Source organism: Pimephales promelas, chromosome 21, assembly GCF_988280905.1.
Source record: "Pimephales promelas chromosome 21, fPimPro1.hap1.1, whole genome shotgun sequence".
Taxonomy (NCBI): domain Eukaryota; kingdom Metazoa; phylum Chordata; class Actinopteri; order Cypriniformes; family Leuciscidae; genus Pimephales; species Pimephales promelas.
The window spans coordinates 29017436-29036076 of NC_142789.1; the positions used below are offsets into that span (position 1 = coordinate 29017436).

The 18641-nt window shown below is 35.9% G+C and overlaps 1 protein-coding gene across 5 annotated transcripts in view; it reads left to right on the top strand.

The window, feature by feature from the left end:
• Positions 1 to 2408: 2408 nt before the first annotated feature.
• The window catches only part of slmapa (sarcolemma associated protein a), a 59665-nt gene continuing 43432 nt past the window's right edge, over positions 2409 to 18641 (top strand). For all 5 annotated transcript variants that reach the window (XM_039673436.2, XM_039673435.2, XM_039673438.2 and 2 more), the window contains exon 1: positions 2409 to 3236. In XM_039673436.2, the coding sequence (XP_039529370.2) occupies positions 3039 to 3236 (198 nt within the window). In that variant the 5' untranslated portion in view covers positions 2409 to 3038. The remainder of the gene's footprint in view (positions 3237 to 18641) is intronic.

Consider the following 18641-nt stretch of genomic DNA (forward strand, 5'->3'; position numbering starts at 1 on the left):
TCAGCAGTGAGCTCAAGAGCTGTACGGGAGCGCGCACGCAGTATGATATGTGTATTTGATGTCCTTTTTTACGATTGCGATTTTTTACGATTTACATTGCGCAAATAATTAATTGTATTAGAAAAACATCATAAAAAGAAGTCGTCTCTTTGCAAACCACATTTGCAAACACCAAAATGACTTAAAATTATACTACATAAATCTTTTTGGAGTTCTGAAAATTAAAGCACTGAAATGTATGTATTTTTTGCCCTTAATTGTTATTGTGGTATTGAATAAAAAATATTTTATAACTCTTAATTATTTAAACAGTCTTATTTATTATTACTCGTATTGAGCAATATCTTGTTCTTGTGTATTAATATTATAGTTTGCTTTGTCTAATGTTATGCTGATGTTTTTAGGAAGATTTGTAAGGTGACCTTGAGTGAAAGGCATCTATAAACAAAACGTATTATTATTATTATTATTTATTCAGACAGAAAGCATAGAAAGTTCATGCAGCTGTGATTTTTATTTTTATTTTAATTCTCTCATAATTCAATCTTTGCATTTATAAATACATAATTTTTACATAATGCAATAATTTTTATGTCAAAATGGTTTAATTTTGGGCTTAAATATGGTTGAAGACATATATATTTTTGGACACTTGCAGAGAGTAATATTTTTTTTAGTTATGTAGTTAATATTGTGGCTTTACTTTAACTACACTATTACACTTTAACATCTAAATGTCTCATTTGCATCATTGAAACACACACCATTGTTTCCATATGTTCCAGTGATCACTTAATTACTTCTTATGGGGGTCACATAAGAACCAAGACAAAGCAATTGGATTAGCCTTAGCAAGACATTCCAGTCAAATCAGCATGCTCTATTTGGAATGACAGATGTTCAGTGTAATTTAGTCCACAGATTCCAGATCCAAACAGAGGGACTGGGGGCGGGGTTAGCTTTGAAACCCTCTCCTCCTTTCTGAAACAAAAATACTTTCGGTTGATTTTGAACTCCAAAAATAACTTTACTTTTACTGGGAGCCTGGTGCAAGAAGCATCTTCCACTTACTTTGATTTCATCAGTATATGTGTTTATTTTGAACTGACTTTTATACTTGGCACTCCTCAGTTTGCCATATGTTTACTTTTTTTAATTAATATGTTGGACCAAATGGACTCCTTCGGTGCTGTTTTTAAAAGGCATTCTGATGCACCTCACAAAGACAGTTTAGAATTGAGCTAACATTCATAAAGGTTGTGATCATTTCAATACGAACATCTATGGAGACAGAAATGTAATACAAAAATAAATAAATAATGTTTAAATAAATAAACAAATCCATGTGGAAATAAATATAATAATAGAATCCAAATAAATACGGAATAATAATAATAATAATAATAATAAAATAGATAAGAATAATAAAATGTAATAAATATAAAAAATAAAGAAACGCTTTGAAATGAATACAAAAATCAAATACATAATAAATGAAACAATAACAAATTAAAAAAATAAATAAATACAGAAAATAATAAATAAAGTGAGAAAAGTAATGCAGAAATTGATTCAGGAATAAAAGTCATTAAAAAGAAATGTATCAAGCCATTTATTCGTATTTTAACATTTTGTTATTTAATAATTGTTTAATAATCTCTTTTTCATATCTTTTTTTTATTGAAACATTTTCAAAGAAAACAATCACAATATAGAACAAATAAACAGAAAAAAAAATAATTGTTTAATAATCTCCATCTATTTTCATTCCATATGAAAAACGTCATCCTTTTTCACTGAAAACGCAATTCAATAGCCCCGCCCCCATAAGCCGTCATCACAGAGCCCACGCCCCTTTCTCGGTGGTGCGCGAGCCCCGCGGCGGTTTGTGGCCGGTGTATGTGTGTGTGTATCTCTTCGGGAGGACGACTTACTTCCAATTATCCCCTCTCACACAGCGATTTTTCATCTCGTTTTCAGTGTCCCCGGGACCGGAGACTTCCATGGCTTAACGCGGAATCGTGTCACGGACTTTATTCGTTGATGAGTTTCTTTTCTGGGGAATTTTTCGCGTCTCTCAGCGAGCTAAGCTAGTTATCGAGCTCGCGAGCTAGTACGGGATTTACGTAAATTCTCCGCGTATGAAAGTTCCACGGACCAGACAATACTGGATAAATCCACATTTGGAATTATTTATAAAGTCACTTTCAGTCCGGGCGGCTTGATAAGCAGAAGATAAAGGGCCACCGTTACCTCAGCGAAGCTAACGAGCTAATATGAAGTTAGCCAGCTAACGCTCTCGTATGCAAGAAAACACCCTCCGCGCGAGCGTTTTTCAATACCTAATATTGAATTTTGTCATTTTAATGTTGGGTTAATTAGGTCTTTGTGCTTTTGTTTTCATACTGAATGCCTGCTCTGTTTAGCTGAGTGGTGGGTTGATGGTCTGTCTTGCATACTTCAGTCAAACCCACTCACATTAATAATCTTCATTAGGGTTTAACAGTCACATTAGTGCGTTTTGTGCCCGCTAATCTAGAAATCACTGCCGTCTTAATCTAGAAACGCAAATGGACTGTTATTTTTGGGGGGAGTAACGTTACAGGTTAACTGATCCAACAGGTTATTAGGATATTAGTGTTACTCGATTGTTTATTCGCCAGGCCTATGTTTGTTAAGGGGGGTGAGGATGAATTGTGCAGGGTACGAGGTGTAACAGCTCGAGTAGTGGACTGTCATCAGAAAATACAGACTTGTATGGAATTGAGCAGCTGTATTGGGTTTGGTTCGGCATCATGGGGGTCTCGCAAGGGGGCAAGAAATCAACTACATAGTGTCTAAGTACAGGCTTGTGGACGTAATGTAGCCGGTTTAGCAGAAAAGCCTCGTCTTTTCTTGATTGTTGATATTTTTGTCGTATTACTATGTGCATTGCTCTCCTGATAATTCATTAAAGTGAATTGGAGCAACAGGTCAGTCTGGATCAAGAAACACTGTCTTTCGTCTCTGGTTGGAGTAACACTCCCAAGCCATCCTCAATGCCTTCAGCGCTGGCCGTGTTCACCTGCCGCCCGAATTCACACCCGTTTCAGGAACGCCATGTCTACCTGGATGAGCCGGTCAAGATCGGGCGCTCCGTGGCTCGGTGTCGCCCTGCCCAGAACAACGCCACCTTCGACTGCAAGGTGTTGTCCAGGAATCACGCTCTGGTGTGGTTCGACCACAAGACAGGAAAGGTAAGTCAGAGGTGTTGCAGAACAGGTCCGATTGCCTCGTAATTCAACTGCTTGTTTGACACACGGATGAAAAATGAACCTCGAGCTGTCTTGATTTAACAAGACTCTCTCACTATCTGGCAGGTTGTCATAACTGTCTACATTAGGATTATATACATACAGTGGTCCCCACCCAAAAAATATTTACATTCTCCAAGCCACAATTAATGTCTGTATGTCGTTGCATTAAATGTGATAAGAGAACAAGCTTTTCTCTTGACTTCTGACTTGAAATCAGCATTAATAAAGGTCGGTTATTTCAGTTTGTTAATAGTAAATAAAATACATTAAGTACTTTTAAGTCATACCATGGCCGTTGGAAGTTTGCTGAGGCCCTCCTAAGTAGGTCCAGGCCCCATGGCTGAAGACAATTAAAACATGCTTTAACTATTTTAAATAAGTAAATTACACAAGTTGACCTTTGCCTCTCTAATGTCAACATTTTCAACATTGTACGTTTTAAACTTAAATCATCCAACCCATTTTCAGTGTCCAAATTGAACACAGTTAAATAGTCGTTGCATCAATTTGCCCTTGGACAAAGTTTGTAACATACTTTGGTTAAAATTCTTCAGTAGTTGTGTAAAACAACACCCTTTTACCTCCTCAAAAGTGTTCACGGCGACCGTTTCTGTGCTCTTTAAATGTTAATGAGCAACTCCTCATCCCACCCATCTCTTTCAATGGGGCGTGTCGACACAAGACAGTAAAGTTCTGCCTTGGCGGACCGTATACAAATGGGGGCGGAAATATGCTAATACAGGACTGTCCGTCAGTGGTCGTGGGCGGAGCAAGAGCAACATGACATCATAGTGCTCAGAAAATTCAAATGGCTTGATTGATAGTTTTGACTTTTTGAGGATTAAAAAAAGGAGTGAATTGATTTTTTTCATTGTTTGGTGGTTGTGTGTGACCACACACTGCAAAGACACATTTATATGCAAACACCATTTTAAAAGTGAATTTTGCATCCGATGACCCCTTTAATGTAGACTCAAGCTTTGTTTTACGTCTACATTACATTCACACTGTTCCTTCAGGAATCCAAACAATTAGAATATAACAAAAATACAAATAGTTATTTATTCATTTTGTCCCCAAGACTGCTGCTATGAATGGGAAACACTAGTGTTGACCCATACATCTCTCGTGAAAGGTGACTGAGCATTTTTTATAGCCTCAGATGAACTGTTTGAGACTATCATGCGTGACATTGCTGGTCTGGAGTAAGACATTGCTCTGGCATTTCTTTCCTCTATGTGTTGTTGAAAATCTACAATGATGGATTTTAATTCTGGTTTGGCTTGTGAAATTGGATACCCAGGGTTTTTTCAGCTTCCTGGTCCATACATTAGTGTGGCTTTCACAGCGCCGTGTGTGAATGAAAGTGTAAAATAATCCTGTTGAAAGCAGCAGAACATATTCCACTATGTCTGTAACATCAAGGTACACGCTCTTAGTGTGCGTTTTGGTTTATTGCCGCTGGTAATGCACTGTGTTCTACTTTCAGATGACACGTTTTGACAGTGCAAGTGGTGCACATAACTTGTTTTCCCCCGTAGGCTAGCTTCTCGTTGCTTTCAGAATATCTCTGTAGTTTTTCTTTGGGTGGTTAAAGAAAGATTTTGGGCTGGGGGATAAAACGATAATTATCGCAATACAATTTTCCTCAATATAATTATAGCAAAAAGTTTGATTGCTTATGGACCAAAAGCGAAATGAAAAGGCGCTAATCATTTGAACCGCGCCACACGGACCATTTATCCGCTTACTAGAGCAGATGCGTTTACTCGCTGACCGGGAAAACTCCTGGTGCTCCAGATGGCCGGTCCACCCCTGAACTGCACCATGGTAATATTATGGCAGAAATGTGATGCATCATTTTTTTTTTATATTTATGTAGACGGGTATAAAAGAGTAATGGAATATAATTATAGCATTTTTTGTAGCCGTCGCATTTGTGCATCTGTTAAATGTATTCTGGCTATAGTTACATTTTACCATGTTATGAGGTGCTATATGCATGCATGGTTTTTACCAATGGTTTTCATGATCTATAGCCTAAATGTATGATATACTATGGAATGGATGACAATTGGTTAATGTAAATAACTCAAATTTTACACTATGATGTTTAAATCTTTTACGTATTTACTGTTAATGAACATTGCGTGTTTGTTAATGAACATATACATCTGTATCCCAACTCGAGCTACTGTCAAATGTGCATTTCTAAGAGACATAACACATTATTAATATTGCAGCCTGCACTGCTAACTGTGCCGAAGATACAAGTCATTTAAGTCAGCCAGGAAACACAAACTATCAACCTGCGGAAACTAAGAAATATATATTTTTTTCTATTAAGATATTTCTTTTAAGGAAAAAAGACTGAAAACGTATTTTATTCAAGTTAACTCGTGCATATTTTGATGAAAAATTTTATAATTTATAAATATTTTGAATATTCTACCTCAGATTTGTGAAATGTTGACCTGTTTGGCAAGTTTTCTGACAATAAAAAGTATTATAAAAACACATTTAACTGTCTGGTTTCAACAAATTTCATTCAAGATCGGAAATCTAACTTTGAAAGAAATAAAGATTTGCCATTAATTGTAATGGTTATTATCAATATCGACTGATAAAACATTTTATTGTGATAATTATTTGGCCATATCGCCCAGCCCTAAATGTATGGATATCTTTATTATTTGTTGTTAGTACAGTTTGCATGCGTAAAGAGGTTTTCTGTACGTCTGGCAGTGTGTGTGTGTGTTTTGCATGTGAAGAGGAAGTATTTGAGTGAAGTTTTACCGCCATCTTTCTTGGGTATAATTTCTCAGCTGTTGTGAAATAATTGCAGTTATGGTTGTTGCTAACTTCAGTCGTGTAGATTAAGGTGTGGTGTTTGAATTAAGGGAGTGATGCACATTACAAAACCAGGTGAGGCAATTAACCCTTCACAAACAGCATTTGATTTTACGGAAAAAGTCTAATCGGCTAAATATTACCAAAGAATGTTTATTGAAAAGAATCGCAGGCTTTGATAATGTAAATGCAGCTCAAAATAAATTTTATTTTGTAATTGCGAACCTTACTTGAAGCTAAAGGTCAGAGAAAGAAATTCTAATAACTTTAACAGCATATATTCCAATATAAGCCTATTTGTTTTTGCTTAAAATTCACCCCATGTTTTATTGTTTTATATATTAACATTTAAAGTTAAAGTGTGTTTGATATCTAGACCGAATCTCATTTGATTTTAATGCATAAATGCATTACTACATTTTTAGCGCACATCAAAAATCATGAACTGAATCCATGTTTCTTGGTTACAGCACTGTTCAATTTCTATTTCTGTTCATGGAGAACTGAATACACTCCTGCTGGTCAATCCCAACACTTTGCATTATGTCTCTGACATTAGAAGTGGATGTCATTCATTTCTTCATTGTAATTGTCGTTTAATAAATTAAATTTTAATTATTTTGCAATTGTTGAGAGATTTTCTAATTGCATTTGCTGTGCTTTTTTACTCCCTTAATCTATTTACATCTGGGTCTGAGTTGCTTACATTTTATCAGCTGCTTCTTGTTATTGACAGTGTAAAGAATGAGAATCCCAATAGCGTCTATTTCCTCTCAGGGATGAGGTGTCCACTTAGGACATTGCAGGAATGACCTGAAGAAACTTTGCTCCTGTTGGCAAGGTCTCTGTCGGAAAGAGGTGCCAAGATGAAGCTTTCTAAACTGGGCCAACCAATTGTTGGTCTAGTGTGACATAGTGCCAATATCACCACCTGTCCACTGGCTTTGTAAAACAGTGTAATACACATGTGGGCATTACTGAAAAGCTGGCAATTGCAACTGTGTGCCTGAGAATTGTGCTTTGTATTTATAGTCATCAATCAAAGCTGCACAGCCGCTAATAGAGTCTGTATGACTGTACTTACGTCTGACTCTATTTCTTCTAATGGATCTGGCAAAAAGACTCCCATAAGATAAAGCCAGTGTGTTTCCGAGATAGACTGTCCTGGCAGACTCTGGACTATCATCCTTTCCAAATGTCCATGCTCTGGTTTGACCAGTTTGTAATTAATATAATTCACTTTTCATTATGTTTTCCTTCCTGATTTGAGTTTGTGAATGCCCAGGTTTGCTTTGATCTGTTTGCAATGGATCATGTGCGGTAAGAAAGAAAAATATAAGCAAAAAATATTTTTTGGGGTGGTGGGATAGGTAACTTTGCTTTCCATTTATTACTTAAAGTGCACTATTAAGTACTCCGATACTACAGAAATAACTTATTGCCTAACTAATACATTTAAAATATTACTGGCAAGTGAACAGTCAGGATTGGATGTGGTGGTGGATGATTACCTGATCTACCATTCCTGTGCTATATAGATATATTATATACACGTGTGCATCCCAAACTTCTTTATGCTGACTTAAATTTGAGAGGACTACGGTTTAAATATGTGGCTTGAAAAAACAGTAACATTTACTTGAAGTGACCACGTCTAAATGCTGAAACTGCTTTCTTGATTGAGAGATCCATTTGAACATGTAAAAAAAATAATTTCACCATGAAAACAAGTATATCGCTATACATGCATTGCCATCATGACAGTGCAAGAGCTGAGTCTAGATCAGTACAGATAGTCATGTGAGATCATGGTGGTCTGTTTTCTGGTTATTGGTATCATTAGGGTTGTTAGTTTTTAGGTGATCTTGAGTACAAGTATGTCAATACCATATCCAAATGTAAATATTACCATCTGCTCCGTCTAAATTAAAAAGATCCCTGGCAACTCTATAAATATCAGCTTGTCTTATTGTGAATTTGAATTTATTCATGCATCATAATTAGGTTGTTTACATTTGTTGGGTTTTTTTTAGTATTACCTGATGCTATGGAAACACCAGAGGAGAGTTTGGCTAATTCATGTGATGTTGGTCACACCACTGATCAATTATTCATTGCTTGGAAAAAGTCATTTCATCTACGCTATTATTACCGATAAGTATTAATTTTATTGGTCGCACATATGAATGATCTCATATAATAGTAAATTCAGCTTTTTGCTGTTTTTGTGCATGTGCCTGATATATATCTCAAGGGTTTTCCTTTTGAACTTTAAGTCTCTTATGGTTTCATTTAATTGTGTTTCTCTCCAATAGTCTGTTGCTGATCATTTCCTCCATATTTGCATATGTGCCTTTAGCATTTTTAGCTGCAGGCTGTTGCATATTTTCTGTCAAAGTGTGAGTTCTGCTGTCGAGTCTTAAAATAGTCTGATTCCATTTGCACCCCGTTTTTACAGTCTGTTGTTATTATAGGAAGCACCAAGTCGAGGACAACTGTCTAGCAGCTGACTTTAGCTATTGAGCTGCTGTACAGGACGCCGTCTCTCTTCTCAAGTCACCTTTAATGATATATAAGTGAAACTCGAAAAATTAGAATATCGTGCAAAAGTTCTTTTATTTCACTAATTCAACTTAAAAGGTGAAACTAATATATTATATAGACTCATTACATGCAGCCTTTATTTGTTATACATTTGATGATTATGGCTTACGAAAACCCCAAAGTCAAAATTAGAATATTATGAAAAGGTTTTCATAGCCATAATCATCAAAACTATAACAAATAAAGGCTTAAAATATCTCACTTTGACTGTAATGAGTCTATATAATATATAAGTTTCACCTTTTAAGTTGAATTACTGAAATAAATGAACTTTTGCACGATATTCTAATTTTTTGAATTTCACCTGTATATTGCTTTACAAATTTACAATACAAATTTTATTTGTATAGTACATTTAAAAACAACTTATGTTGACCAAAATGCTTTACAAGGCCAAGAAAACAAACAATAAAAAAAAAAAAATAATAAAAATCACGATATATTAAAAACTATTGAAAAAAATTTTTTTTCAATGTTGTAAGCCGGCTATTCCATATCTTAGGGCCGATGAAATGCACGGTCGATCACCCCTATTTTTAAGTCTAGTTTTAGGGACAGATAGTAAATTAGAGTGATTTATGTAATACAGATTGTTTCATAGCAGCTTTACAGGGATATCATGTAAATTATGCATTTTGGCTGTTGTTTAGCTGTCAGTTCAGTGTTGACTTAGTGTTGTAAAGATCATAAATTATTAAATTAGCGTAGTTCATCTAAAAAGCAGTTCTGCAAAGTAATATGTCATCATCCAGCTCAGTTCAGTTCTCATACAGCAAAGTAGTATTTTTGAATATTAAGTGTCCCCAACTAAGCGACAGTGGCAAGGAACCCAAACTCCAGGTGGAAAAACTTTGGGAGAAACCAGGCTCAGATGGGTGTCCATGCAGTTCTGGCCTAGTATCTGACTAAAGTACACACTAGTTTCATCAATGCTCAGATAATACTGATATAATAAAAATGTCTTGAGGTACAAAGTAAAGTACACCCTCAGCCAATTCTGTAATGACACTCATAGTCTGTAATATGGTAAACTATCTTATTCACAGTGGTGAATTTTGGTTGCATATACTAATTTGCTGCGTGATGTAATGTCCTTTTTCAGCAACGTTTTCTAATAAATAATTCAGACTGTTTTCACAAAAACATCAAATCTCTGCAGTAACTTCTATTTGCAGACACATAAGATGCGAACCACCAACCAATCATAGGCCTCTATCTGGAAAAAAAAAAACTTGTGTGAGTGCTGTAATCTAATGAGATCTTGTCAACACAAGTAATGATAGCATTAATTGTGAGACATCTTAATTGGATCATATGTTATCTAAATTCATCCTGTCATAATCTCTTAAATGCAAAGTTTTCGACACCACACAAAGCTCTTGAATACTTGTACCGTGCTTGTAAAGTCCACTTTATCCACCCTGTCTATTTGTTGGTATGCAGATTGTATGCTCACACTGCAATTTATGTATCAAGCTTTTTTTGTGATATACACTTAACCCTTGTTCTGCATTAGATTTTTAACACCGTTGAGTGCATTAAGGACCAAAAATGGCCACATATTAAACATTGCCTAAAATATTATATATTATTATTATTTTCCACTTTTACCAAGTTAAATCTTTTAACCAGCATCAGTCCTCATCATAACTACCAAAAATGTGTTCAATTTCAGGATTTTAACCCTTTAATTACCAGTTTTGTTTGCGAAACCATCGATTTGTATAAGAGGAAAAAACACAAAAATTCAATTATTTTCAATAAACTAAATGCAAAGAGAAAACTTTAGATTTGGATTATCACAGTCCCACTTTGCAAAAAATCCCACTTAGCGCGTTAGAGACCAAAAATGGCCACCTATTAAACATTGCCTATTGCCTAAAATAAGGTGCATTTCCACCCATAGGGAATAAATATGTAGTGACGTCATCTGGTGGAATACACTATATAATGCAAATATAATGCTTTTGCTTCAAAATGAAAGGATGTTTGTGCAAAAATCATGTTTCATGTATTACTGACAGCCTCAGATTTAAACAACGTTTTAATGGGTTTCAATGGGCCATTTTTGGTCTTTATGGTGCTGAGTGTTACTATTTGATCTACACAGTGTGTGTTATACATATTTTGCAAAATGGGATCACATTTTTTACATGTATCCAAAAAGTCACAATTTTGCCAAATTTCATACCATTTGCATTAAAACAGCCAAAATGGTCAAAGAAATTAAACTGCAAAAGACCAAAAATGTCCCTAATGCAGCATAAGGGTTAATTTACTTTACAAATCCTCATGTTTTCATCCAAACCCTTTGCTTGCGATCTCTAAAATCACTGCATTTGAACTTTGCATGTTCCCAAAATATTGCAAACATAATGCTATAGTACAGTTAATGCCATGAGGCGTCCTTTTCATATTGTCATTTTTTTGTCGGAAAACAAAAAACTGTCTCTAAAATGCTGTGTAATACTGTAAAGGGCCGTACATTTTCAATGGGATTTCCGCGTAGGTGTGCACACTCACATTGGCGCCCTTTGTTTAGTCACGAGGCGTTAAACGTCGGTGAATATCGGTGTGAACAGGCCTTAACACTGATGTATTTTACTATTTGACCAATGTTGAAATACTGTGAATGAAACCGCTCTACGATAGATGGTGTCTTGACAAGGCAGGGAAAGGGGGTTCGTCATTTGAGATGACTTCAGGTTTTCCAGGGAAAGCACTCACTCTCACACACACAGCCTTTTGAAATCTTAAACCCCACTTAGGGTTGAGTCATTCTGCTCCGGTAGTGAATTTTAAATCTCCACTGGGTCTGATCGAATGTTCAGAGAATATACTGAATAGTTTGTCTTTATCTGTTTATGGTAATGATGTCTTTGCTGCAGTAGCTAAGTATCTTTCATTCATTCAGGTCATTACATAATGTCTGCAAAATTTCTCACCGCAAGCAATTTTCCATTTGTTTTCCGTGTGAAAATAATGTTTACATCCATCACCCTTCCAGCTTGAGTGAAAAGATTGAATCTTTCCAGGTTCTTATTGATTTGAGGATACTTCAGGATTAAGGTTAAGGTTGCTTTATTGCCTGACCTGCTGATTAGTAAGCAACCAAGCTTAGCGTGTTAGAGTCTTCGCTATAGCTGACCTGCTTTACACTGGCTGTACCGATCAATGTTAATTTCCTCAGTCAGGCTGTTTGTTTCCCATCCCTGGATGGAGCTCTCCTCAGGTAGGAATGATTTAGGTGTAGACTTGCTTTTGAAGCTTAAACTCTGCATTCCTTCAAACTCTCAGTGTTGGCTCTGAGAGTTGTTCTCAAGGAATAAATCTTGTGGCTGATATGGCAAAGGAAGATTTACACGGACATCATGATGTGAGCTTTTGTTCTAGGGCTGAGCGATATGGCCAAAAACATAATCACGATTGTCATACGATATCGATATTCATCACAATATTAATTTACTATTAACGGGGAAAGAAATATTTCCACATTTGTTCGATCTTGAGAATGAATGTAATGTAAACTTGTCCACGGAGTAGCTAACTTTTAATTTAGGCCCCTATGAAATGTTTTATTTTCCCCTAAATTCTTTTTTTCACTTATTTTTTTGGAATTCTGTTTTATGATTTATAATAAATGAAGCTTTTAAAATGTAATCAAATGAAAAATAACACTTAATTTACAAGTTACTTTTTTTATTTGTTAAAATGATAAAATTGTATTTGTTGTCAAATAAGATGCTGCACAACCGTACTGTATAAATTTAAAACATGGCTAAAATGTCTTGGGTGTATGATATGCCTTGGAAATATCAGTATTATTATTTTAAGAAGTACATTTTACTATACAGTAGTGATATAATTCTCTCTTAATTTCTCGAAGCTGAACTGACCTCTTTATTTGGATGGTTTGTAGTGACGATCTTTCAGGTTTAGTTTCAGATAGTTTTTCTCAAATGAAACGGTGAAAAGCTTGTGAAGTGACTCTCAGAGCAGCTCTAGAGATAAAGTTCATGTGTTAATGTCCTCGTATATTGAGACGGCAGATGCTGAAAACACAATGAGCGTCACGTGTGTGTGTGAGTCAGTGTATCAGACGAAACCAATCTTGATATCACTTATCGTCCGGCCATATTGTGTACTATTTTCAGTAAAACGGTAATGGATTTCACTGAATGTCCTTGTAATAAAAAATGAGATTGCACAGTCGACGTGTGTCAGAAATAAACATTAACATGCTGTTCCAATATTTTAGAGTTTGTGCTGTTTATACTATATGACGCTAGGGCTGGGCGATATGGCCAAAAAATCATATCTCGATATTTTTTGGTCAAATGGCGATATACGATATATATCTCGGTACTTTCTACGTTTTCTATTTAGATAAAGAAAATCTTTATATTAAAAAAAAAAAAAATATATATATATATATATACAGTATATTCACATTCGGCCCAATGATATCCTACAAACAATGTTGATATTGAAGGATATGGAAACAAATATAATATAGGCTATGCAATATATTATGTGCAAAAAGCTTTTGTTTTTATATTGACTAAAAGCTAAACTAAAAATGAAAATAAAAACAAAAACAAAAGCACAAACTAATTATATTAGCCTGCATTTGATTACCCCATTATAATCACTTTCACTTTCATTAAAAATATATACTTGTAGGTTTAAAATTCCACATATGGCACATTTATTTTCTCCAACAACAAATATTTTAGCAATATGTTTATTTTAGTCAGAATTATTGCGTACTACGTAGTACTATTCACGCGCATGCGTGCGCCGGCGCTCGTTCAAGGAAGCATTAATTTTAGCGGAGATTCACTTGCAGAAGCTCGTCCTCTTCTGACATGGACATATTTGTTGTGAAATGGACATATTTGCTTTACTTTCTAACATTTACAGATGGAGAATATGTGAAATGTAAGTTGAGCACTGAGGAAAGCACCACATCTCAAACGCATTAAACAGCGCAAGTATATCTGTCAGTCAGCAACAGTGTCTGTCAGAGCATTTGACAGGGCGGCAAGCTGCCTTAAACTTGTTAACTATATCAAAGTGATTTTGACGCAATTAAAGCTTGTGTCATGTTTAGGACAAATTGTACTACGTAGCCTAGCTACTTTCACTGCAGCAGCTCACACTGCAAACTCCGCTATTTTTCAGATGTGCTCATATCAAACTACTGTATCGATATAAACGGTATTGCCTCATTCCATATCGTTTCAAAAAATATAACGATACATCGTACATATTCGATATATCGCCCAGCCCTATATGACGCTATGTTTGGAGATTCGAGACTAGATTAGTGTGCAGTCTGTTATATTATTTACAAATGTGCTTTGCAGACACTGGACACTTGCTTTCAAAAACTTTAAGCAATTGTTTACTTTTTTGAGAATGCTGTTTTATCACTTTTTTCAAATATTAACTCATTTTAATTTCTAACATTTTATATTACATATTTAATTTTAATAAAGTTGTACATAGAGCCAGACCGATATATCGGCCGGCCGATATTAGGCATTTTCCAAACTATCGGTATCGGCACTTATAATGGCCGATAAATGAATATTTAAAAAATAACATAAAAACAGACGAAACACGCTTGAACCATGTCTTGAGTGTTGGAGTTGTATAGTTTGCCCACCAGAGGGCGCTCTACACCGTTCCTGTTGGCAACACTCGTTGAATTGTTCACGATACATACGTTGCTTGAATAACAATTAAAAGATCATCCCCTTCAGTTCTCTTAACTCAAATAAGCATGACAAAATTTGTGACTATCATGTCCAGTTTAAATAAATAAATAAAATAAATAAATAAAATATTGGCCGATATATCGGAATATCGGATTTTAAAACCCAAAAATATTTGTATCGGTATCGGCCTTCAAAATCCTTTATCGGTCGGGCTCTTGTATGCCTGTATGTGTGCATAAACATCCAACTAGAGTAAAAATGTCTTTGTTAAACCATTCTAGCAGCAGAACTGAAGCTGATGATCCCCTTTCCTTTTAATTATCAGTCTTGGAAGTGTTAATTGCACAAATCTTCTCGGCACTTTTTTGCTCAGGGTAATAGTGCCTTTCTGAAGAGCTTATATAAAACCTGCACTGAAAATAGTTCCTCTGCACAAGGACTCACATTTGACCATGTTAATAATTGGGTAGAGTATAAGCAGATTTCTTATAGGATAAATGATGACCTTCACGCTGTTCTCAGTAATACTGACACCTGTTTGAGCTGTGCTGAATAAGTTCACATCAGATTTGAGTTGGCGCTGCTGTTGAGGCCTTCAGAGACAGAAGGCTGGTGTCTCTTTGCTGGAATGCTAATGTGATCTTTGACGATGGGATGTGGGGGCGAATCCCTGACATAAAAAATGAGCGCTCTCTCTCTCTCTTGGTCTATTCCCTCACACTATATCTCTCTTTTTCACTCACCCCCTGGGTAGTAGACAGTCACTGTGACATGTGCAGGTGCTTAAGTGATGGTGTCCCAGTTTATTAAATGAATATTTGACACGCCAGCTGTTGATTAATGAAGGGAAGCTGAAGTTCCTCCTCAAACTGCTACCGCTTGACTATAATTATATGACACCATGTATTTTACACGTAAGCAATAAGGTACGAGAGGCTGTGCTGTATCGTGAATAAGTAACGGCTGAAGGGGGTTGTTAGGCACGACGTGAAGCGGATCCCTATTAATATCGGTTAACGGTATCGGCCAACCCTATTAATATCGGTTAACGGTATCGGCCAACCCTATTAATATCGGTTAACGGTATCGGCCAACCCTATTAATATCGGTTATCGGTATCGGGCAACCCTATTAATATAGGTATCGGCCAACCCTATTAATACCGGTATCGGCCAACCCTATTAATATCGGTATCGGCCAACCCTATTGATATCGGTTATCAGTGTTGCAGTGTTGCGCAGTGTTGCGCAGTGATAAATAGAACCGTTGGGTGAAGTGGTCATAGACGTGTTTTATCGTGAATAAAGCACAGCTATTGACCAATCAGAATCAAGGATTGGAACTAACCGTTTTATAATACCAAGTAAGGAAGGTTGAAAAATGAAAAGCATGATTTGAAAACAGGGTTGCACGATTTAGGAAAAATCTGACATTCGTATATTTAGTTTTTCTGCTATATTGCGTTATGAAAACAGTTTCACCAGATGACTTAAATTTCTATTTGGAAAGAATTAAATCTCAGGGTATATGTCAATAAAATGCTTTATGCCAAAGAGGTTTGGCTTACAATTTGTTTTGGCAATCCCTGCATAGTGCATAAATGTTTTTATATTTCCTGTATTTAAATGTTCATTTAAATAACCCTTAATTTATCAATAGATGTTGTTCAATCTAATTGAAGTATTTTTTTTTTTTTGGTTCAAGACTGTTTACTGAAAAACATTAACCTGATATGAACCATGAAAAAAAAGTTGTTAACATTATTGCATTATTGTTAACATTACGGTCGTTTGAAAAACTGAACAAATGTAAACGTAGTAACCACAATAACCTCAGAATACAGCCAGAACAACGGTTAGAAAGAGGAAATAGGAGGGAATATGCAGTGTCATTTGTGCTTCTCCATTCTTTCTCATTTGCTTGTACACCTAGTAATTCTGGGTGTTTAAAGTCACAAAGCAAAGTTGAAGGTCCGAACATAGCATCCCGCTATATTGGGATCCAGCCGATGCATTCACACATTCTGCTTCTGGATGCATTACGTTTCTGTTACCTGGCTTAAAGATTTTGTATTAGGGTTGCATAATATTGAAGAAAAATGCGATAACTTGTGTATGTGTCCAGTCTACTCTCTGCTGCCTGCGTCTACCTAAAATTTGGACTTTTTGTAATCTTTTGAAGTATTAAAAGCCGTTGCGATATGCATGTCATGATATGTGGCATTTCGATATTTCATGCATAAAGTGTAATGCATTTCTGAATCAAAACCGTCCGATATGCACATGAGAGCGAATCTTGTGTTTTCTCTAAATGAGCTGGTTGCTTATTCACAGACGCATCACCAATGCCATGCGGTCTCCAACACAGATCTCACATTTCACTCCCGTTATGATGGAGGATGAGATGCTGCTCGACTGGCTCAATCATACAGCCAGTCAGTAGCGTGATGTGAAGTAGGGGTAAAAATGTTCTTCGCGTGAGCTGTGTCCTCAAAGACAGGTTTGTAGTTCTTAATCTCGCGCAACCTTGATTTCATTGTATCGAAGGAGACCGCATTCATCCTATGGCTTAACCTGACGAACCTGTTAACTGTGGTGCCCACATAGTGACACGTGATGTGGGATGCTGGCGGTGGGTGTAAATGAATGTCACTCTTAATGTAGTCGTGCTTGACAGTGAATCTATTCATCCAGCTAAACGCAGAGACATTCAGAAGCAGTTGAACAGAGTGAAAATTATGGGCACAAAGCCTCTGCTTGTGTTTAGTATGCGTGTAGCCGATCAGGGATGTTGTACGCTGCAGAGTAAACGAGTTGAGGGCTTGCCTGGTCAGCTCAGCACTTGATTTCTTCCTAGCTACGGTATTGGTTATTTTAAGCAGCCAAAGCAAATCTGTATCTAATGTGTAGAGGATACTTTTCAGTGCCTTTGGGTCAACTTTGATCACAGTAGTAAGCAATTACATTGGTATTTTAGTATTTATTAATATTTTGTATTTCATTTTAATTTTATAATGTGCTTTTGTCATTAGTTTCTCTTACAAATATTAAAGCTTACATTTATATTTTCAATTTAAGTACTGAATGTTGTTTCAGTTTTTTTGTTTTATAGCGTTTAATATTTTGAACCACCTCTTATTTTTATATTTACACTTTCCATTTTAAATGTAAGTTTTAATAATTGTATGTTATGTGCTTTTGACATTTTATTTAACATTTAAGGACTCCCCAGAAGCGTATAAGCACCCTGAAGCTTCTTTACAGAAAGAATATTCATTTTGCTTTTATTCAAGAGTCGCATTTACTTGTAGCTGATGTACATAGATTCAAGAATAAACACTACCATGTGGTCGCTTCCTCATGCTATATTAAGAAGAGCAAAGGTGTTCTCATAGCTGCAAAATGTGACTTAAATTATACAATTCTGGGCACAGGGGGATCCGATGACGGTCGAATTACATTTTGCAAAATAGTGTATAATGGTATTAAAATTGCACTGATGAGCGTTTATGCTCCAAATTGCTTTGATCAGCACTTTTATAATTCATTGGCCTCTATTTTAATGGATCTTCCAGAGTTCCAGCTCTTGATAGGAGGCGACTTCAATGCTGTATGGCTTCATGATATTGATAGAACAGGGGCAGTAGAGAGCAGAGATCAGCGATTAGCATCTATTGCATTGAAGAAATTGTCTACTGATTTTGGAGTGATTGATACTTGGCGGATGATGAATCCTTCTTCTAGAGAATTTTCCTTTTTCTCATCTCGCCATAAATCTTTTTCTAGAATAGATTACATCTTCTCATCCAAAACTCTCTTCAATGTCATTTCCAGCACCGAAATGATCCCAATGGCTTTGTCCGATCATAGGATTGTCTCATGTAGTTTTTCATTAAAAGCTGCTCAATCCAGGGCAGTTCGTTGGCGTTTTAACACATCTCTGCTCCAGAACAATATTTTTATACGTGAGCTGGAGGCGGAGCTGGAGGAATTTATTAAAATAAATGGCCCTTCAGTTGATGACCCACGAGTGCTGTGGGATGCGGTTAAAGGGTGCATCAGGAATAAAACTATTTCTTTTGCATCCCATATTAATACATCTAAAAAACATCAAATAAATTGCTTGGAATCAGAAATTGCAGCTCTTGAACAAGAAATTCTAAGCAATC